The following is a 23,762-nucleotide window of genomic DNA, read 5'->3' on the forward strand; positions in this document are numbered from 1 at the left end:
ATCAAATTGAAGCCTGAACTCCAAATCGTCTCATTCTTTAGCCCATAAGTATGGAGTAATGGAAGCAACAGCCTCTTAAATTCTGTGTCTCTGGCAAATAATTAGGTAGAGGTGGAACGTAGGCAAAATCTTTTATATATCCCAAAAGGGAAAAAATTGCACAGCGTTATGTCAGGTGAACGTGGTGGCCATCGGAACAGCGCTCTGCCATACCAGGAATTAAGACCGGTCCAACGGTCACGGACGTCGATGATAAATCACTCTCATACACAGAGATGCCATTGGGGAGGGGTACCATTTTGTTGCGAAATAAAGTTTACAGGTTCACTTCGAATTGGGGAGGGCACTTTTCTGCAACATATGTAGTTGAGCTACCCCTGTTACCGTAACTTCAGCGAAATAAAATGGTCCGCACATATACTGTCGGGACACAGCGCGGAAAATGTTTAATTTTGGAGAATGTCTTTGATATTGTGCACGTTCATAAGGATGATATGACCACCACATACGAACACTATGGGTGTTTACCTTCCCACATAGATGAAAAGGTGTTTCATCGCATAACACCACATGATCAAGAACGTCATCCTCCCGCCTCAACACTTCACTTGTAATGTTATAACATACATTATAGTCATCTGGCTTTAAAGCATATACCAACTGTAACCTGGTATGAACTCATGTTTGAACGTTTTCTTGGAACTTTCCACACTGTTGTCTTTGGCAGCTGAAGTTCCCGACCTGATTTCCGAACCGACGTTTTATGACTATAGAGGTAAGATGCTTTGACGCGGTCAGCATACTCTTCAGACACTTTTGGTCATGCCGTGCTGTCTCTTTACAAGCATACGATCGTTTAGAAACCACTGCACCACAGACGGATGTTTTAGTCACATGTGGGACCATAATTAAGCTTTAAACGAAACGTGCGTTGAACTGAAATTATATATTCATCCTTAGAAAACTGCAGAACGCCAAACGCTTTAAGCCCAGGTGTCGCGATTTTGCGTATATGGCGTTGCAAGCTGGATAATACAATACTCGCGCATGCTATTATTTATAACTGTTTGAGTTCCTCCCTAATTGTGACCAGGAACCAACACTCTACAATGCTTACAGTTGATACTATTTATGGATACCTTGTATTTCAGACAGTGTTAAGCATATGGGTACGGTAGATACCTGATTTTATGTCTTTTATGTTGATCTAAAACTAGAAGACGTCTTCATGAACACAGAGTACTCTTGAGGACTAAATTTTTGAAGACATATATTCCTACCACCTCGTCTGAACTCGTTGTTTTCTGGCTGTCTGAAACAAGCTGCACACGAGCTGATACTTGCGGCCAGTGAATTATGTGGTTTGTACTAGGCGCCAGATGTCCACACATTAGAATTATGATAAGTACTCTTGGTCGAAGCGGTGCAGTCAGTAATTACAAATAACTGTCTGACCGTTAGGGCTACACTGCGCCAAGAAAAGTATCACGTTTTCGAAACTGCGTAAATGTCTTCCATTGCGACGCATAAGCTTGAACGTGATCCGAAGTGGCAGAGGGTTTTTTGGTTTTTCAGCCATCTTATTTCACTGAGGGGTGCAACATTGACACATGTTTAAATAAACCGGCAAAATGTCTGAGACACTACAGTTCGGCAAAAGCCTCGGTGCCACTCAAGCACTTTTGTTATTCACGTTAAAAAAGTGCCGGTCAGGGACTTCAAGCCCATTTAACTTAGTACTGCTCCACTGATGCTCTACCGCCTGAGGGCAGACAACACCAACGACATTTCTTAGTTGGGGTTGCCTGCCCTCAAGCGCTAGAGCAGCGGTGAAGAACCCCTGTTCACATCGAAATAAGTGTCCAAGGAATAGAAAAGCAACTGGAATCACTCAACAGAGGAAAGTCCACTGGACCTGACGGGATACCAATTCGATTCTACACAGAATACGCGAAAGAACTTGCCCCCCTTCTAACAGCCGTGTACCGCAAGTCTCTAGAGGAACAGAAGGTTCCAAATGATTGGAAAAGAGCACAGGTAGTCCCAGTCTTCAAGAAGGGTCGTCGAGCAGATACGCAAAACTATAGACCTATATCTCTGACGTCGATCTGTTGTAGAATTTTAGAACATGTGTTTTGCTCGAGTATCATGTCGTTTTTGGAAACTCAGAATCTACTATGTAGGAATCAACATGGATTCCGGAAACAGCGATCGTGTGAGACCCAACTCGCTTTATTTGCTCATGAGACCCAGAAAATATTAGATACAGGCTCCCAGGTAGATGCTATTTTTCTTGACTTCCGGAAGGCGTTCGATACAGTTCCGCACTGTCGCCTAATAAACAAAGTAAGAGCCTACGGAATATCAGACCAGCTGTGTGGCTGGATTGAAGAGTTTTTAGCAGACAGAACACAGCATGTTGTTATCAACGGAGAGACGTCTACAGACATTAAAGTAACCTCTGGCGTGCCACAGGGGAGTGTTATGGGACCATTGCTTTTCACAATATATATAAATGACCTAGTAGATAGTGTCGGAAGTTCCATGCGGCTTTTCGCGGATGATGCTGTAGTATACAGAGAAGTTGCAGCATTAGAAAATTGTAGCGAAATGCAGGAAGATCTGCAGCGGATAGGCACTTGGTGCAGGGAGTGGCAACTGACGCTTAACATAGACAAATGTAATGTATTGCGAATACATAGAAAGAAGGATCCTTTATTGTATGATTATATGATAGCGGAACAAACACTGGTAGCAGTTACTTCTGTAAAATATCTGGGAGTATGCGTGCGGAACGATTTGAAGTGGAATGATCATATAAAATTAATTGTTGGTAAGGCGGGTACCAGGTTGAGATTCATTGGGAGAGTCCTTAGAAAATGTAGTCCATCAACAAAGGAGGTGGCTTACAAAACACTCGTTCGACCTATACTTGAGTATTGCTCATCAGTGTGGGATCCGTACCAGGTCGGGTTGACGGAGGAGATAGAGAAGATCCAAAGAAGAGCGGCGCGTTTCGTCACAGGGTTATTTGGTAACCGTGATAGCGTTACGGAGATGTTTAACAAACTCAAGTGGCAGACTCTGCAAGAGAGGCGCTCTGCATCGCGGTGTAGCTTGCTCGCCAGGTTTCGAGAGGGTGCGTTTCTGGATGAGGTGTCGAATATATTGCTTCCCCCTAATTATACCTCCCAAGGAGATCACGAATGTAAAATTAGAGAGATTAGAGCACGCACAGAGGCTTTCAGACAGTCGTTCTTCCCGCGAACCATACGCGAGTGGAACAGGAAAGGGAGGTAATGATAGTGGCACGTAAAGTGCCCTCCGCCACACACCGTTGGGTGGCTTGCGGAGTATAAATGTAGATGTAGATGAAGAAGCAGCACTCAGCTAAATGGATCTTGAAGTCTCTGACATGCACATTTTTCATGTGGTCAACAAAGTTGCGCGGCATGCACTGTGGGTGTCGCCGAGCTGTTTGTGGGCCTCTTCGCTGTTTTATTCACACATATGTCAATGTTGCCTCCATCCCCCTTCCTCCATGATCACTCCACAGAAGGTCGCGAAACAGGAGGGCTGAAATAGCATAAACACCCTTTGCCCCTTCGGACCACATTCAAATTTCTTCGAAGGGGTTTGGTCTATAGTGGTTCCATCTTGTTTACCAGAGCAAAATTGCTGTCTCAGTACACTCCAGTGGGTTGAGATCACGTTCAGTGGAGTTGCAGCGCCACGATGTCCTTAGAGTGGCGTTGGATCGTCCTAGAGGTGGCAGTGGCAGCAACGTCGGACGTTGGCAAAAGCTTCGTCCTGCTGCTCGTCGCTCTACGAACTGTCGTTTTCGACCGCAGAATGTGTGGGAATGACTGCCCTAAGCGAAGGAGTTGTTTGATTGACGCTCTTTATAGGTCCACCTGAAGATATTTTGTGTCGATCCAGAGCGACTGTGTATCTGAAGTGATTTCCACGGCCACCCACAGAAGAACTGCGTGATTTGAATGTTGCTGTCGCGGTTCTGACCTACGTCGCAGAGGCGTCGAAGGAAGGGGTGCAATGTGGATAAGAGGGAGTGCGACGACCTTCCCATCATGTGACACGTCCACGGTGCAAGTGAGCAGAATTGTGATGAAATTTGGTGCCATTGTGATGTCATTAACCGACCTTACACCCCTCATGAACTTCTAGGCTGTGGTCCTCTTTTTTATATTTTTTAATTTTTTTTTCAAGTGTCAACACCTTTCGGTGTAAAGCATCGTCGAACCCAAAGTGATGTCGCAGGGCGCCACTCTTCTACTCTTCTGTACTACTACAAAGGAAGGTAGTGTTAAATTTCAAATGTATTCCTCGAAAAGGGTGACTACTGAGTTTCGAAAATGTGATATTTTATTTTGCTTCGTGTATGTGTTTCTCCAAGAGAAATGTGTGGTGAGATATAAGAAGTAAGCAAATACGTACCATAATTCACTGTAAGTGTCCATATTAAACACCTATCTGTTTATTCGTATTCACAAATAAAAAATTACATTACGTACTAGAGGTGCAGTTCTTTTGAAGGAATGGGAGAGCGACGTGGCAAAATTTCCAATCGGTGTAATGAATGACACATTCTAGAAAATGTGGATACATGTGAAGTCTGTAAAAAAGAGAACCCAGTTGGATCTGATTACTACATTAGAGGTGAACATCTACAGCGCGGCCGCGCGAAGAGGCCGCGCGGTTAGAAGCGCCATGTCATGGATTGCGCGGTCCTTCCCGCCGAGGTTGGAGTCCTCCCTCGGACATGGGTGTGTGTGTTGTCCTCATTTTAAGGCAGTTTAAGTAGTGTCTAAGTCTAGCGAGCGATGACCTCAGCTGTTTGATCCCTTAGGAATTCACACACATTTTCTTCAGCGCGCCACATCACCTACGTACTTACTAGTAATTCCAAGCAAGGGCCTGAAATGTTGCGGTCACTTAAAAATATTGACAGGAAGGACTAACGGAGGGCTTACGTTTCTTGGAATTGGTTGGGGAAAGTGCAGTGTTTCTGTAAAGGAAATAGTATGCAAGACGCTAGTCAAATCAACTCTGGAGTGTTGTTCCAGTATATGGGGGGCCTCATGAAGCAGGCAAGAACACAGACATGATGCGAATTCAGAGACTCGCTGATAGGGTCCTAATGGTGGTTACAGCCATTCGAAACTGTAACAAAAGTACTCAGAGAAGCTAAATAGAAATCTCTGTAAGATAAATGATGTAGTTCTCTTCGTGTATGTCACGTAGCGATTAGCAGAAGAATTATGGCGCGGGAAGGGGCAAATAGACTATCATTTTTGCCTCGTTCAATATTCGAATAGATTATGAAAGAAAAGTCATGTACTCTCCACCATTCTCTGTACAATAACTGGCGGGGAATATACTGGGTTCAGCGTGTAAAAGTGCAGATATTTTTATTGTAATGGTAACTGAGAACAGTGTTCCGAACAACAGTAATCAGTATTCACTTCATTTGCAGACTAATTTTTATAGCTAGTAGGAATAATATGTTTTTAGGTTTGTCAGTACCTCCAATTATATGTGGTAAGAACAAGACATTACTGCATATCTTCTGTACAGCAGGTCTGGTGCTGAAGTGTGGACGCGTGGACGCAAACAGGTTAGCCTATTCTGACAGGTATAGACCACTTAGTGGTGCAATTACGACCGCGCAGAGAACATGAGGTAGTAAATTATATGATGTGTTTGCGGAAAGCCTGTTTGACACAGACAAAATACAACCAACGCACTGATGTGTGTACGTAAAGGTACTACATCTAACAGTGCACTCATGTTTGGAAAAAACAGAACACCTTGACTGACTATAGATACGACGTTCATATTCACAGGACATGTACATTTATGTATTCTACAGAAATGATTAGCATTTGAACGATGACGGCCCGCGGGTTCAGGATCAAAATCTATATTGCGGTGCAACACCATCAACCGATAAAATGTGCCAGCGGGTCTCGTTGTCGCTTTACACCAAAGGTAACGGATCAGTGTGACTGGAGCAGACGTGCAGGCTGCCACGCAGACGTATGCGCGAACCGTAACGTCAAATGAGGGAGTCTGAGGGAGGCCGCCTTGTAATATATTGATTGTTCCTTGCTACTGTAGTGTTGTCTTGAAGCTGTGAGAAAGGAGTACAGGCGCTCCACGGCGCGGAAGCAGAGACGATGCTGAGGGCAGCCGAAACTAGGAGAGATATTGTTACATGAAGTGAACAGTAAGGGGAGAGCTCTGCGAAAATGCAGACGCCCCCAGACGCGGTCCCAGGGCGCTAGTTACTCTTCAAGGGATTAACATGTAACTTCATATGTCGTCTAGACGCGGTGGTAAGTTGCCACCGTAGAACTTTGTAACCAACAGGGACGTACTAGAGTGCAAAGCCAGCTTGATACCATCCATGAGAACAGCAACGTCAGTAGACTCACAAGGGTTAGAGCGAAAACGTCGAAAACTGTTGACCTGGCAGTTCCTACTCTGGGGAGCCCGAGGGGCGGGGCTAAATGACGTATAACAATAATGTTGCAAGCCCTATTTGGCAGAGCAGTTACGTTTAGCTTTCAGCTCAACAATGTTGATACCAAATACGGGTTTAGTTAGTGCAACTGCATAACATCCCCGCCTTAGGAGCAGTAGAGGGGACCTAACTAAACCGTGATTGGCAGACGCCTGCAAGGGAAATGCGGGATTTGCTGGGTGGCTTTAAGTGGGAAAAACAGTACCCCCGTGCGAATCTTTAAAACGCCTAGATTCCGCATTTTGGCGGAGTTCTTAGTCAGACGAACTGGGCGCCGAATCCGCGTCCGTCGACTTCAACCTCGGTCCAGCTCCGCGTAAGTCTGCTCTCTCACTTGGAGTGCCTCAGTGAACAGTGTCACATTCAGTATGTTTTGTTTTGCAACTAAGTTGTTGCTTTAAGGTTATGCTAGTGTTTACTACTCTGGTTAGCATCCACTCCTGGAACTTATGCACTGGCTTCTGTTGTAACAGTGTTATTCATGCTTTTCCTAACCCTAGAACTAGCCTTCAGTGTATTTGTTGATCCTGTCTGGAATAAACAACTATTTCAAAATCCTGTTTGTCCAAGAGCCTCCACAACGAGTTTCCTACCAAGTCTCACCACCTACATTTCTAGTAAATGCCTGTACCAGTGTTGGCTCAGATAGAAGAAAACAATCAAATGCCTTCACTGTGAATTGTTCTTCTGCCTTCTGCTCTGTACCGCTCGGGAGCGCAGACTGACCAGTAACCCCTTTTCTCCCTCTCCCACCTATGTCACGACACGACAGAATCATTGGCATGAAAGAAGGTAATACATCCATCTGGGAAATTGCTGCTCGTGTGGGACGAAGTGTTCCAGCATTGCAACGGGTTTGTGCAGAACTGTTGACTGAAGGCCGTAGAAAACGACGAGAAGGGTCACGTCGAACGACCTAGAACATCCCCGGTAAGATCAACACCTCATCCGAATGGCACTGCAGGACAGATCTGACGCAACGGTGAAACACTCTAATACTTCATACACTATGAAGGGTGATAGTCTGTCACCGTTATTACGCTATGGGTAACGTGCACGTCTTCCATTTCTCCGCCTACCTTTGAAGAATATCCTGAAACGTGCTAGACCTCAGTGGTGTATGGAACGATGTCACTGGGGACTCGAATGGCATCAGATGGTGCCTTCGGACCAATTTAGGTTCTGCTTGTTTCAAAATGGTGGCCGTATTTTGATTCACCGCAGATAGGGGGAGCTGCATCACAGTGACTGCATTAGCGTAAGACTTACAGCATCAGCACAAGCCCTTATGGTATGTGATGCTATTGTTTACAACCACAAATCTAAGATGACTAGTGTGACCTACGTGAATGACATCATGCGACCCGTTGCCATAACCTTTCTGCGCAACATCCCAGAAGCCATTTTTCAGCAAAACAATGCGCGAACACATGTTGCTGGACGGACACGTGCCTTCTTGGTGTCATAGGATGTCAGCCTTTGGCCCTGGCCCGCCAGATCACCAGATTCGTCGCCAATCGGAAAAGTGTGGGATATGGTGAAATGACGTTTGGAGCATTGTGACCCTGTGCCAACCACCTTCGGAACCAGGTGAATGCAGCATGGATGGCTATACCACAGGTCGCCATTCGCATCTTATACACATCGATAATAAAACGCACGGAATAAGTTATCAGGGCCATGGTGGACCTTGTGCCTACTAGGCAACAGGACACACGCTAGCCCGAGATGGCTGAAATACTAATCATTTCAGGAGACCATACTAATGTACATGTCTTGTGAATATCAGTGTCCTATTTTTAGTCGTTCAAGACGTTCTGCTTTCTCTGAACATGAATGTATCTGCAATTCTACATCTACATTTATACTCCGCAAGCCACCCAACGGTGTGTGGCGGAGGACACTTTACGAGTCACTGTCATTACCTCCCTTTACTGTTCCAGGCGCGTATGGTTCGCGGCAAGAATGACTGCCGCAAAGCCTCCGTGCGCGCTCGAATCTCTCTGATTTTACATTCGTGGTCTCCTCAGGAGGTATAAGTAGGAGGAAGCAATATATTCGATACCTCTTCCAGAAACGCACCCTCTCGAAACCTGTACAGCAAGTTACACCTCGATGCTCAGCGCCTCTCTTGCAGAGCCTGCCACTTGAGTTTGCTAAACATATCGGTAACGCTATCACGCTTACAGAATAACCCTGTGACGAAACGCGCAACTCTTCTTTGGATCTTCTCTATCTCCTCTGTCAACCCGACCTGGTACGGATCCCACACTGATGAGCAATACTCAAGTATAGGTCGAACGAGTGTTTTGTAAGCCACCTCCTTTGTTGATGGACTACATTTTCTAAGGACTCTCCCAATGAATCTCAATCTGGCACCCGCCTTACCAACAATTAATTTTATGGATCATTCCACTTCAAACCGTTCCGTTTGCATACTCCCAGATATTTTACAGAACTAACTGCTGCCAGTGTTGGTTATGCTATCATATAATCATAAAATATAGGATCCTTCTTTCTCTGTATTCGCAGTATATTACATTTGTCTATATTAAGGGTCAGTTCCCACTCCCTACACCAAGTGCCTATCCGCTGCAGATCTTACTGCATTTTGCTGCAATTTTCTAATGCGGCAACTTCTCTGTATACTACAGCATCATCCGCGAAAAGCCGCATGGAACTTCCGACACTACACCGGTTACACCCTGTATGTGTGCCGGTAGAATTAATTGTGATTTAGTGTCACTAAGAGCCAGACAAGAGGTCATGTGAGAAGGTTTATTGCCCATCAAGCGCCATCTGTTATGTTACATTGATACTCAGGGAACTAACTGTTGAGACAGCCATTGCCGGCCAAAGTGGCCGCGTGGTTCTAGGCGCTACAGTCTGGAACCGCGCGACCGCTACTGTCGCAGGTTCGAATCCTGCCTCGGGCATGGATGTGTGTGATGTCCTTAGGTTACTTAGGTTTAAGTAGTTCTAAGTTCTAGGGGACTCATGACCTCAGATGTTAAGTCCCATAGTGCTCAGTGCCATTTTTCAGACAGCCATTTACAAGCACTAATAATTTTTATTGGGTTTAACCGTATTTCTAGCGGTGGCCATGTCTTCTGGATTGGTGGCGCTGTGCGTGTGCAGTGGCTTGTGCGGCTTCTTTCGGGGCGCCGCCGTTGTCAACATAAACCTGTGCGTCGCCGAAGTCTGCCCCGAGCACAAGCTGCCAGGCGGTGTTGGCCTCAACATGGTCATCTGCGGCATCATGCTTCTAGCAGTTGGCCCCATTCTAGGTAAGCAGCTCAGTCGCTTATTACTTCGAATCAAAATTGGTCTTGCACTATTGTATACTTCTACTCTTATCCCAGTTAATCTATGTATGCAAAGGAGGTAGTGGACTGGTGTTTGCGCCATGATGCAAAACATTTTGTTTGTTTTACTGAAATAAGTTTCAGCGAGATTTCGCTGTTATCAGGGGGATTTCAATTCTGAAAGGACACATGAAATACAGAACTCCGTCTTCAGGCCACGAGTGGCCTACCAAGACCATCCTTCTGATGTCCTTAGGTTGGTTAGGTTTAAGTAGTTCTAAGTATAGGGGACTGATGACGTCAGACGTTAAGTCCCATAGTGCTTAGAGCCATTTGAATCATTTGATTATGGCTGCACGACGTGAATTAACTGACTTTCAACGCGGTAGTTGGAGCTAAACGCATGGGACAGTTGTAGGTAACTCAATATGTCGAATTCCATAGTGTCAAGAGCCTGACGAGAATACAAATTCCGGGCATTACCTCTCATCACGGACAACGCAGTGGCCTTCACTTGACAATCGAGACCAGAGGCGTTTGCGTAGAGTTGTCAGTGCTAACAGACAAGCAACGACGTATTAATGAATGCAGAAGGCAATGTGGGACGTTCGACGAATGTGTCCGTATCCCTTAGGACAGTGCAGTAAAATCTGGAGTCAATCGCCTATGGCAGCAGACGGCCAACGCGAGAGCGTTTGCTGACACCACGACTTCGCCTGCAGCGCCTGTCCTGGGCTGCATGGCCCGATCAGGTGAGTCCCGATTTCAGTTGGTAAGAGCTGGTGAAAGCACTCGTTGTCTAGCGGTAGCGTCTTTGAGTGGTAATCAAAAAACGATCTCGGTACCGGATTCGAACGTGGTAGGGAAGCTAGAAAATCTCAAAAGGAAAATGCGAAGGTCCAATCTAGATATAGTAGGGATCAATGAAGTGAAATTGAGAGAATACAGGAATTTCAGGTCAGATGAGTACAGGGCAATATCAACAGCAGCAAAATATTTTATAACGGGCTTAGGATTCGATACGAATGTGAAGATAGGGCAGAAGTGTTTTGCTGTGAACAGTTCAGTGATAAGAGTTGTTCTCATCAGAATCGACAGCAAATCAATACCAAAAACGATAGTTGAGGTATACATGCCGACACTACAAGCTGAAGATGAAGAGATAGACTTAGTATATGAGGATCGTGAACGGGCAATTCACTACATAAAAGGAGATGAAAATATAATACTTATGGTGGAGGTGGGAGATGGAATGCGGTTGTAAGGGAACGAATAGAAGAAAGGATTATGAAAGAAAATGGGCTTGGCAGAATGAATGAGAGAGGAGAATGACTAACTGAGTTCTGCAGTAAATTTAAGCTAGTAATAACGAATAGTCTGTTCAAGAATCACAAGAGGAGGAGGTATACTTGGAAAAGACCGGAAGATACAGGAAGATTTTATTTGGATTACTTCATGGTAAGATACTGGATTGTAAGGCGCATCAAGGAGCAGATGTAGACACAGATCACAATGTAGTACTGATGAAGAGTAGGCTGAAGTTTTAAGAGATCGGTCAGGAAGAATCAATATGCAAAACAATGGGATACAAAAGTACTAAGGAATGACGAGATACGCATAAAGTTCTCTACGGCTGTAGATACTGCATTAAATAATAGCTCAGTAGTCAGTACAGTTGAAGAGAAATGGACATCTCTAAAAGGACAATCACAGAGGCTGGAAAGAAAAACATAATTACAGAGAAGTTAAATGCGAAGAAACCAAGAGTAACACAAGAAGTACTTCAGGTGATCGATGGAAGAAGGAATTACAAAAATGTTTTGGGAAATTCAGGAATACAATATAGAAATCGCTGATGAGTGAAATAAATAGGAAGCACAGGGAAGCTAAGACGAAATAAAGGCATGAAAAATGTGAAGAAATGGAAAAAGAATTGATTGTCGGAGAGACTAACTCAGCATATAGAAAAGTCAAAGCAACCTTCGGTGACATTAAAAGTAATCGTGGTAACATAAAGCGTGCAATGGGATTCCACTGTTAAATGCAGAGTAGAGAGTGGACAGGTGGAAAAAGTACATTGAAGGCCTCAATAAGGAAAAATATTTGTCAGACAGGAAAAGACATATAATATACAATATCTACAAGAACCAAGAGGGAACAATAAGACTAGGAGACCAAGGAAGAAGTGGTCCAATTAAAAAGGACTTAAGATACGGATGTACTCTGTTTGATCTATACATTGAAAAAGAAATAATGCAAATAAAATAACGGTTCAACAATGGAACCGAAATTGAAGGTGAAAGGATATCAATGATAATATCTTGCTGATGGCATTACTATCTTCCGTTAAAATAAGCAATTACAGGATCTTCTGAATGGAATGAACCATCTAATGACTACAGAATATGGATTAAGAGTAAATCGAAAAAAGACGAAAGTAATGAGAAGTAGCAGAAATGCGAACAGCGAGAAACTTAACATCAGGATTGATGGTCACGATATAGATGAGGTTAGGGAATTCCACTACCTAGGCAGCAAAATAACCAATGACAGATGGAGCAAGGAGGACATGAAAAGCAGACTAGCACTGGCAAACTGGACATTCCTCACAAGGAGAAGTCTACTAGTATCAGTCATAGGGCTTAATTTGAAGACGAAAAATTCTGAGCACATACGTTTGGAGCACGGCGTTGTATGTTAGTGAAACATGGACTGTGGAAAAACCGGAATACAAGAGAATTGAGACATATGGGATGTGGTACTAGAAACGAATGTTGAAAATTAGGTGAACTTCAAGGTGTGAGGATATTCTGGGCAGAACCGGAGAGAAAAGGAATATACATAAAACACTGACAAAAAGAAGGAACTTGATGATAGGACACCTGTTAAGACATCAGGGAATAACTCCCATGGTACTAGAGGGAGCTGTAGAGCGCAAAAACTGTAGAGGATGACATAGATTAGAATACGTCCAGCAAATAATTGAGGACGTAAGTCGCAAGTGCTACTCTGAGATGAAGAGGTTAGCACAGTAGAGGAATTCGTGGAGGGCCGTATCAAACCAGTCAGAAGACCGATCTGATGACTTAAAAAAAGAAAAGTTATAGCGTGGGCACTACGAAACAAATACACACTCCAGCTATTTTGAAACATTTGATTGTTGGAGGCTTGGGCTGTGGCAGGTGGAGGCCACGCCCCTCTAACGTCACAATCCAATATCCTCTTCTCTATCACATGACAAGTCACACACACTATTATCAGTGTGTGTGTGTGTGTGTGTGTGTGTGTGTGTGTGTGTTTGCGTGTGTGTGAGTGAGTGGGTGGGTTTTTGTGTGCGGGTGAGAAATGACCATGTTGTACTTCATGTAAACATTATACTTTTTATGTTGCTGACGTATTCTTGCAGACATGCTACTCCTTATCAGTGATGTCATTAACGTTCCAAGAAGCCACACTTAATTTGTTTTAGTGGCGACAGCTATTACTACGAAATAGCAAATCGCATACCAGTACTTTCCAGGACATTAAAATGATAAAAGTTCACATAATAAAGCTCTGAGCGGACATCTTGGCTGTGCTCAGAAGTATCCAAATAAGCTAATTGTTGAATGTTTGAGAGTACTTATATACAAAATTACGTAGCTGATATGACTTGCAGTACCTTAGTAACACAAATGCCAACGCAAACACATAAACACACACACACACACACACACACACACACACACACACACACACACACTCACAAACACACTTGAAAAAAATACGTAGCCTTCCACTGATTTGTTTAAAAGGCACCACATTACAAAAAATTGGTTATGTCAAATACTATTCCGTCTCACCAGTAAATGTCCATCTCATACCTGCAAATTTCATTGGAAACTACATAGCATTCACTGTGACGTATGAGATCGGGTATAAAACGTACTCACCATAAATAGTTAAGAATGAACATTCGCTTTTGCATAAGCAGCCTGCATGTGTTTTGTACTCGATAAATCATAAATAGAATTTTTTTGGTGGCAAATTATTTAATCTTCAAATATTTGCCTTCCATCTCTGTCTTGTTGCACCATCATCTTTGACGATATTTCATCTCTGTGTTTTCCAGCACTGTGCTTTTCAGTATGTAAATGTAGCAGAAGTTCTCTTTGTGTATTACAAAAACAAGCAGGATAAGTGAGGTATTTCAATAACATTTCATCAAAACACCTCCTTCCTTCCTAAAATTGTACTCAGTTTTTTTGATTATGTTGTGTGCGAGTTTGTTTTACATTACATATTTTCATGTTATTTGGTAGTAGGTGGTAGGATATGCTGTCTGTAATCGATTTAGAGAGCCTTGCTTCCATAGATCCATTTGACAAATATTGCAGTCTGAGTCGAAATTGTTGTTATAGAAAGGTATGATGTGGACTATTGTTAGGTGTTTCCCAATTTTCGTTATATTCCAGAAGTACAAAATGATCCACACAATCAAATTACTACACTGTTCTGTATCGTATAGCTAATGACAAAACGGTTGCTTGTCTTTTAGTTTTCACTTCAGAGCTAAGACGTGTCTGTACAATGTTGCTTTCACAGTAGACTAGCAAGTCTGGCAATGCTTCAAAGTTACTAAATATGTGTGGGAACTGGATATACATCTTAATATTCTTCTCCTTCCTCAGTCCATCTCCTCCTCTCCCCGTTCTTTGTCCACCACTTCCTTCTTCTCCTTCCTCACTCTGTCCATCACCTCCTCCCCCTCACTCTATCTCCTCATTCGCCTCTCTATTTCCTCTTCATCTTCTTTCTGTCTATCTCTTCCTCTCCCTCTCTCTCCATCTCCTCCCATCTCCTCGTGTCTCCTTTGTCTGTCCATTTCCTCTCCCGACCGTCTCCTCTTTGTCTCTGACCTTAAGACTTTTTTTTAATGTTACTGCAAACGAAACCTTGATTGGGAACTAAAGGCTCTTAAAATAGATGGGTAAATCGGTTGGGATTATTGTTATATGGGGTATGAGAGAGACGTCTCCAGCTGCTGAATTTGTGAGGACAGTAGCTTCAATGACAGTATTTCGCGAAGTATTAATCTGTGAATGGGTAGGCTTACAAAGTTTCGCACGATTCAGGTTCTGTAGTGGTATCCTAATGATAAGTTGATAAGCTATAAATACGTTTCCTGTTTTCTGTTAAAACCAGCAGTGAGGGGAAAAATCAGCACATTATTGTTTACACAGGTTTTGTTTAAAACTACGTACAAGAAGAAAGAATACCTACAAAGAGACAGTTTTTCTTCTATAATTGCGTAGGCTTCCGCGGCCAGAGTCAGTCGACATAAAAGTTTTCTGGATTTGGTACCGCGTCATAATGTAAAAAAAAAAAACTACTGCTGCTATAGAAAAGCCAACGTTTCGGCCACGATTGCAGCGGCCTTTTTCTGGGTCTAATGGTTTTTCTTCTGGTTTTAATGTCTTGCAATCACAGTCAAAACTGACTACAGAGAGAGGAAACTATGCATTTTCACAGCGCAGCATAGCTTTTTCCTTTTCACTGTTGGTTTTAACAGGTAACCTTAACACTGTTAGTTAAAAAATATGTAAACCTTATATACATCTGAATGTTTGTAGGAGCATCAGGTAAAAGTTGAAGTAAATGAGTCAAGAACTGTTCGAGATTTTTGCTAACATCGTTTGTGTAGCAGTGTTGTCTCCAGTGATGATTGTCACCTCGAACTGAGGCCTGATGATAAGTGAAGACATGTCTGGAGACGCTCTGGACGGCGGTGGGATACCAACCTGACTGTCGCCCATCTTATGGCACGACTGCCAACAGTGATGGTGTGAGGTGCCACTTACTTTCATAGCATGGCCCCTTTGGTTGGCAGCCACAGCGCCCTTATAGTAAACCGGAACGTCTACAATATTCCACAGGCCGTTTCATTGTCGTTCATGGTAAGATGTCCGTGGTTTACATTTCACCAAGATAATGCCTACCAGTACATGGCGAGAGTTTCCACTATTTGTCTTCATGCTTGTCGAACCCTAACTTAGCCAGAAAAGTCACCAGTTATATCCGTAATTGAGAACGATTGGAGCATTGTGGGCAAGGCTCTCCAATCAGCTCGGGATTTTGACGATATAATGTACCAATTAGGATTTGGTACGGTAACCCTCAGGAGGACATCCAGCACTCTATCAATCAATGCCACGGCGAATAGCTCCTTAGGTAATGGCCGGAGGTGGACGAACGTGTATTGACTTGCTCAGTTTGTGAAGCACATTCTCCTCAGGAAATCATCCAGTTTTTCTGAAATTGCAATCATCTGTTTGCCTGTTCATGTGCATCACATTCACTGGTTTCCGTCCCAACACGATAGCTGTTTAATGTTATTGAATGTAAATCCTAAATCTTGACTAATTACGTTATTTGTTGTATAAACAGCACTTACTGGCCATTATTTAATTTCCTGCAATTGAAACTAATGTTCGTCTAATTGAATCATTCACAAAATGTCCAAAATCGGTTAGGACAAGTGACAGATCGGAATATCTATCTGTGTTTCAGGTTACGTCCGTGACGAGACGGGAGACTACCCATTGTGTATACACCTCCTCACTGGACTGGTGGCTTTCTGTATGCTGATGTGGCTTGCTGAGGGCATCTTGCGATGGTACCGTCAGAAGAAATGACTTTTCGCCTTCCATCAACCATCGAGTGGAATCTCCGTTCACATTGTAGCCATTGACCAATCTGGCAGAGTTATATTGGCCCGTTGGAATCACTTTGCACAGCGAAGGCATCCAGTTGCTGTCAGCATAAATGCCTCTGGATACAGTCGCTTTTTATGGTTTATGAGTACTGTTCATATGCGAGGTTTCAATTGCATTATCACAAAGATAAGGGACGAACACTTTGAACTTTGTAATGTGTATAATTGAGACGAAAGAATACCATACACAGCTAACTGCGGAGACGGAAAACCTGTGAAAATTCTTGAAGGTTCATTCAGTTACTATATTTTCTGTGTAGCTGAAAATGCAAAAAAGACCTATTTCTCACATTCACATATTATGTGAGTTTGGACAGAGAAGATAGAACTTAATGCTAGGACTTGTAATTTTATACGTTTTAAGACGACATTTTGTACAAAGGCATGAATATAATATGTAGAACAATATAAAAGAAGTAACATTAGTTGAACACACAATCTCTAATTGTCGTCTAAGAGGTGGCAGGATTTTCACACGAACTTCCCTCGGGTAGAACCCTTACTACCAAAAGTAACTACTTCCGTAAATGAAGTATTTTTCACTACACATTTCCACAAAATTTATAGGAGTGTTGACGCCACAATCAACTTGAAATACTAGGATGAAATCAAATACAACGTATCTCATAAGTTTAGAATGAATATTTTGGTGGTGGTAGAGATCCTGTAAGTAGTGAACCATTTGTCGAAAACAGATAATTCAGGTATTGGGAACTCTTGGTTTAGCAATGCGAGTAAGTCACTTGTTTTCGTTTATTTTTCTAAAAAAAGCCACCTCCTGCCACATAAAGGTCGGTGGCGCTAACATGGAAAATGAAGCGCAACCGACTGTAATGTGACCACGATGGAGTTTAATGCCATTTTCTCCCTTTCCACAACTTTTGTTTACGGAGATTTGGCAAAGTCAGTGGGTATAATGAAGTTGAAGTACAGCGAAACTGAGTGATATTTGACACACGAACTATGTCGTTTAAACTTTAGAATACTGATTAGCGTAGCATAAGCGAAAGTGATATTTGGTACAAAAACTACGTGGGTTAAACTCTTCGCACCGTAATTAGCATAGAAACTGGAGATTACAGTGCTTTAACGTGGGTCAGTGTTAAACTCGATCTCGAATAACTATAAGGTACTTAAGTTGCTTACTTAAGTAAGGCTTGCTTGTAGTGGTCTTACACCAGGTGCAAGAGCTATTCAGAAACTGTTGGAGAAGAAATGTTTGTTTACATGAAGTTACATCTTAGATGAACAGAATATAGCTGCCTGCAGGATGTCCCAGGAGGAATGCTCAGCATTCACTAATGTGACAGGAAGGATTAGGTGTATCAAAAATGTCTAGTACACATGGGTTCTAAAATACGTACTTTAAGAGCTATGAGCATTCTTTATGTCTTGTACTGCAAGCTTTTTGCTTTCCATATTTTGAGAGGTGGTAGCATGGACCAGAAGAAGAAAAGAAGTCCAGTTTACATGGGCTCTAATGTGCATACCTTAGGAACTTTGAGTACTTGCACATCCTCGACAACGTGGAAGACGTCTCTGCCACTGAACAGGTGCTCATAGTTCCCAAGGCATGTATTCGAGAGTCCATAATTACCAGACCTTTTTGATTCGAATGGTCGTCTCCGCAATGTCTCTGAATATTTACCATTCCTTCTCGGCTACGCTATATAAATAAGCCAATAACAACTCCAGCAATATTATCAATCAGTCACAGAAGCTTACTCTGGAACTGGTTTTTATTTACACAGGAGATGACATCTACCGAAACTTGAAAGCAGCAAAGCTACTGGCTCGAATGGGAAATAGATACATATCCATTCACTTTTTCTTGTTCCTTGCTCGTCAGGACTCAGAATTCGGCAAAAACAGGCCTTCGGTCAAATAGCACCTAACTTTCAGTACCCGATCACCGACCTCCGAGACCCTACAATTGCGTAGCGAAACAGTACCAAGAGCTGCATTGTTATCATGGCAACCTGTGCGGGCTGTGCAGGTGTGTGAACCGAATGCACTTTTCCCGTGCAAACCATTGTGAGGAGCCTATATCATAACATGTCATATAAAATCATTCCTAATAGCTAAGAGCGTCTTTAATCTCAGTGACTCTCTTGCAGCTAGATCTGGTTTCGCCGAGGTAGTAGTTTAAAGTAAACCCCGCCCACTGACAATGTTTTGAAAAAAGTCTGATTGTTATTGCTGAGTGCCAGTGCTGGGCAGCTGTTGGCAGTCTGCAGTCAGCAGGCAGTGTGCTGAGGAATGTAGCCGGGTTGAGAGCATTTATGGGCCGGCGATGTTTGGCTAAAGTTGCTAATTTATTTGGTATATGACTTTTCTCGCCGCGTTATTTTATTCGACAGCTTCAATTTGAAATGATAGAAATCGTATCGTGGCACGCAGAATATTAATTAATTGTGGATTCAAAGTACACTGAGGTGACAAAACTCATGGGACCCCTCCGAACATCATGTTGGACCTTCTTTTGCCTGTGGTAGTGCAGCAATTCGACGTGGCATAGACTCAGCAGGTCGTTGGAAGTCCCCTGCAGAAATACTGAACCATCCTTAATTGCGAATGTGTTGCTGGTACAGGATTTTGGCATGAACTTACTTCTCAATTATGCCCCATAAATTTCCGATAGGATTCTTGTCGGGCAGTCATTCGCTCGAATTGTCCGGTATGTTCCTCAAACCAGTCACGAACAAATTTGGCCCAGTGACATTGCGCACTGTCATCCATAAAAATTCCATCGTTGTTCAGGACCATAATGTCTGTGAATGGCTGCAAATGGACTCCAAGTAGCCGAACATCCAGAGGTCACAGTCCATTCCATGTAAACAAAGCGCAGAAAATTATGGAGGCACCAAACGATTGTACAGTGTCTTGTTGACAACTTGGGTCCACGACTCCGTGGGATGTGCGCCACACTCGAACCCTACACTCGAATCGGGGCTCATCTGACCTGATCACAGCTGTCTATTTGTCTACGGTCCAACCGATACGTTCGCGAGCCCATGATGTCGTAGCCCATTAACGCCAAATTTCACTGTACTGTCCTAACGGGTAAGTGCGTCGTAAGTCCCACATTGATTTCTGTGGTCATTGCAAGCCGTGCCACTTGTCTCTTACAACTGAGAACTCTACGCAAACGCCACTGCTCTCCATCGTTAAGTGAAGGCCGTCGGCCAATGCATTATCCTTGGTAAGAGGTAACACCTGAAATTTGGATCTCTCACACACTCTTGACACTATGGACGATTCCAGAAATAGAATGTCCCATGAGTCTAGCACTACGCGTTGAAGGTCTGTTAATTCCCGTCTTGTGGCCATAATCACGTCTGAAAGCTTTTCACATGAATCACCTGAGTACAAATGACAGCTCCGCCAATGCACTGCCCTTTCATACCGGCTGTATGTATACTTCAGCCATCTGTAGATGTATATATTGCATCAGTGTTTTTGCTGTGTCGTGTTTTCGACAGAATATAGTACCCTCATAACAATAACTTTTCTTCACAGTACCTCTCAATATCCGCTGCCTCAAACTATCAATCGCTGAATTATATCTGTCTCTTAATGAATGCAGTTGAGAGAAGCAGAACCATCTACGCAATTACAGCGCGCCACTCTGGTCGGATTATACCATGTTAGTGGCAGACGTCCGTTCATTAGTAATCGTTTGTTTATGATGCTGCTTGGACGAAGTGACACTGTAACAATCACCCTGTGAGAATATCGTGTGTCTGCCATCGTGGTCCGAGTGTTTCTCAAAAGATAGGAACGCGAGGGTTGGAAGAACAGACGTACCTCTCTCGGTTAACTTTCAACCCAACTTCGATTCTCTTTTTTTGTGTTCAGCCAGTTCTTGCACCCTCTGTTTGTCTCCAGCTTTGAAGACTGGCTATCTCTCCACTCCCCTGGTACAACACTGCGTCCAGAATGGAAGACATTTATCGTCGAGAAAATTTGCCATTCAGGACACAAGGATTTTCGACAGAGAATTGTTCCTGCAGCAGAAATTGCCGAATGTTGGGTCTTGTGGGAGAGGGTTTATCAAAAGGCATCCTTCAGTATAAGAGAACTTGCAGTTGAAAACCACATCTTCAAGAGTCATAGAGCAGAGTGCAGAGTTTACATCATCGTCTTAAACTGTTTGTGTAGCCATTGAGGCCAAATGATTTCAAATCCAGAACTCAGCTCTGTTGATAAACTGTGTTTTAATGAGACTGGGTGTCGTCGCTTTTGACGTGTTGCTGCGAGCGCAAGTTGTTGCAATTCATTGTAAGTACCTGAAGTATACCAAAAACACCAAAATATTCGATTCCAGTTTTTAGATTCTCATCTCGAAGTACTCACTCAAAGATCGTCTACCATCGGTATAATTTTGAACAGAAGCCTTTTGGGGCTGCGTGTATATTTTTTATAGTAAGCTGTTAACTCACCTGTACGAAGTATGTTCAGACACTTTCGGTTTTCTGCTCCAGGGGCTCTGGGAATGCAGCGAAAAGATGAGGATGGCGCACTTAACAGCAATTATATGTTATTCATTATATTTCCACTCGAGACCGTCATTTAGAATGTGTTATTGGTCACTTTGACGAAATGTTTTGTGATGTAGTTTCATTCAAAAGATGCATCACTAGAGCATCATTTTTGTCATGTACGTTGTGGTGAACCCGTGTGACATGTTACATTTATGGGCGGGAGCTGGGACTCGAATCCAGATTGCGGTTTTTAAATAGCTAGTGCACTACCAAATGCGCTGTCCGCGGAACATCATGACTGGCTCAAGACTAGAAGCTGTCACTTGTTTCTCTCCGTGCTGTATAAGCTGTGGAGAGTCTCTCTTGCTAGGCTGCAGGACTGGTACCTCAGAGTGAAAGGATACAGTGAGCATGTTACAGAGGTGTTTCAGAGGTGACATTTCGTGTAGAGATTTATTCTACCTATCGTTTACTGTTTTTTTTTTCTTTGTGTACAATTTTCTTCTTTTCATGCTACTGGTTTGAAGGCCAAATGGCTCCTTATTCATGCTCATTACAAGAACATAGAAATCCATCTACAACACCAGCGTATGTCATCACCTGATAAACAGCTTGAGGAAAATGCTTTCCATTTACCAACAAGCCGGTGTACGTGGAAAACAGTTTTTTGAACCTCTCTACCAGAAGGTGATATATCTTGGACGTAGATTATTACATATATGTAAGGCTGAAAAAAAAAGCTGCTGAATGGATAAAGTGAAAGGGGAAAGAACCGGACCAGTGCCAGCATGAAACATTTGCTGAGGGTTGACTTAAAAGCTTAAATTTGTTACACCACCGATAGATCATAGACCGTAGTTTTTGACACACATTTCTATGTGTTACCTCTCCCCGTTCCTGTGAGAAATGATCTAAACAGACGGACAGACAGACAGACGAACAACAAATGGGAAAAAATATTTTGTGTGACGTAACTAGGAAGCCCCCCCATGAACCATGGACCTTGCCGTTGGTGGGGAGGCTTGCGTGCCTCAGCGATACAGATAGCCGTACCGTAGGTACAACCACAACGGAGGGGTATCTGTTGAGAGGCCAGACAAACGTGTGGTTCCTGAAGACGGACAGCAGCCTTTTCAGTAGTTGCAGGGGCAACAGTCTGGATGATTGACTGATCTGGCCTTGTAACAATAACCAAAACGGCCTTGCTGTGCTGGTACTGCGAACGGCTGAAAGCAAGGGGAAACTACGGCCGTAATTTTTCCCGAGGGCATGCAGCTTTACTGTAGGATTAAATTATGATGGCGTCTTCTTGGGTAAAATATTCCGGAGGTAAAATAGTCCCCCATTCGGATCTCCGGGCGGGGACTACTTACGAGGATGTCGTTATCAGGAGAAAGAAAACTGGCGTTCTACGGATCGGAGCGTGGAATGTCAGATCCCTTAATCGTGCAGGTAGGTTAGAAAATTTAAAAAGGGAAATGGATAGGTTAAAGTTAGATATAGTGGGAATTAGTGAAGTTCGGTGGCAGGAGGAACAAGACTTCTGGTCAGGTGACTACAGAGTTATAAACACAAAGTCAAATAGGGGTAATGCAGGAGTAGGTTTAATAATGAATAGGAAAATAGGAATGCGGGTAAGCTACTACAAACAGCATAGTGAACGCATTATTGTGGCCAAGATAGATACGAAGCCCACACCTACTACAGTTGTACAAGTTTATATGCCAACTAGCTCTGCAGATGACGAAGAAATTGAAGAAATGTATGATGAAATAAAAGAAGTTATTCAGATTGTGAAGGGAGACGAAAATTTAATAGTCATGGGTGACTGGAATTCGAGTGTAGGAAAAGGGAGAGAAGGAAACGTAGTAGGTGAATATGGATTGGGGCTAAGAAATGAGAGAGGAAGCCGCCTGGTAGAATTTTGCACAGAGCACAACTTAATCATAGCTAACACTTGGTTTAAGAATCATGATAGAAGGTTGTATACATGGAAGAACCCTGGAGATACTAAAAGGTATCAGATAGATTATATAATGGTAGGACAGAGATTTAGGAACCAGGTTTTAAATTGTAAGACATTTCCAGGGGCAGATGTGGACTCTGACCACAATCTATTGGTTATGACCTGTAGATTAAAACTGAAGAAACTGCAAAAAGGTGGGAATTTAAGGAGATGGGACCTGGATAAACTGAAAGAACCAGAGGTTGTAGAGAGTTACAGGGAGAGCATAAGGGAACAATTGACAGGAATGGGGGAAAGAAATACAGTAGAAGAAGAATGGGTAGCTTTGAGGGATGAAGTAGTGAAGGCAGCAGAGGATCAAGTAGGTAAAAAGACGAGGGCTAGTAGAAATCCTTGGGTAACAGAAGAAATATTGAATTTAATTGTTGAAAGGAGAAAATATAAAAATGCAGTAAATGAAGCAGGCAAAAAGGAATACAAACGTCTCAAAAATGAGATCGACAGGAAGTGCAGAATGGCTAAGCAGGGATGGCTAGAGGACAAATGTAAGGATTTAGAGGCTTATCTCACTAGGGGTAAGATAGATACTGCCTACAGGAAAATTAAAGAGACCTTTGGAGATAAGAGAACCACTTGTATGAACATCAAGACCTCAGATGGAAACCAAGTTCTAAGCAAAGAAGGGAAAGCTGAAAGGTGGAAGGAGTAT

At 43.1% G+C, this 23,762-nt stretch overlaps 1 protein-coding gene across 1 annotated transcript in view; it reads left to right on the plus strand.

Annotated features, from left to right (window-relative positions):
• Nucleotides 1–17,202, plus strand: part of LOC126191023 (monocarboxylate transporter 1-like) — a 105,072-nt gene extending 87,870 nt beyond the window's left edge. Inside the window, exons 7-8 of the mRNA XM_049931722.1 lie at nucleotides 9,640–9,831; nucleotides 16,399–17,202. Coding sequence (XP_049787679.1) covers nucleotides 9,640–9,831; nucleotides 16,399–16,523 — 317 coding nt within the window. The 3' untranslated portion in view covers nucleotides 16,524–17,202. The remainder of the gene's footprint in view (nucleotides 1–9,639; nucleotides 9,832–16,398) is intronic.
• The last annotated feature ends 6,560 nt before the right edge of the window (nucleotides 17,203–23,762 follow it).

This window comes from Schistocerca cancellata, chromosome 6 (assembly GCF_023864275.1).
Source record: "Schistocerca cancellata isolate TAMUIC-IGC-003103 chromosome 6, iqSchCanc2.1, whole genome shotgun sequence".
In the NCBI taxonomy this organism is placed as follows: Eukaryota; Metazoa; Arthropoda; class Insecta; order Orthoptera; family Acrididae; genus Schistocerca; species Schistocerca cancellata.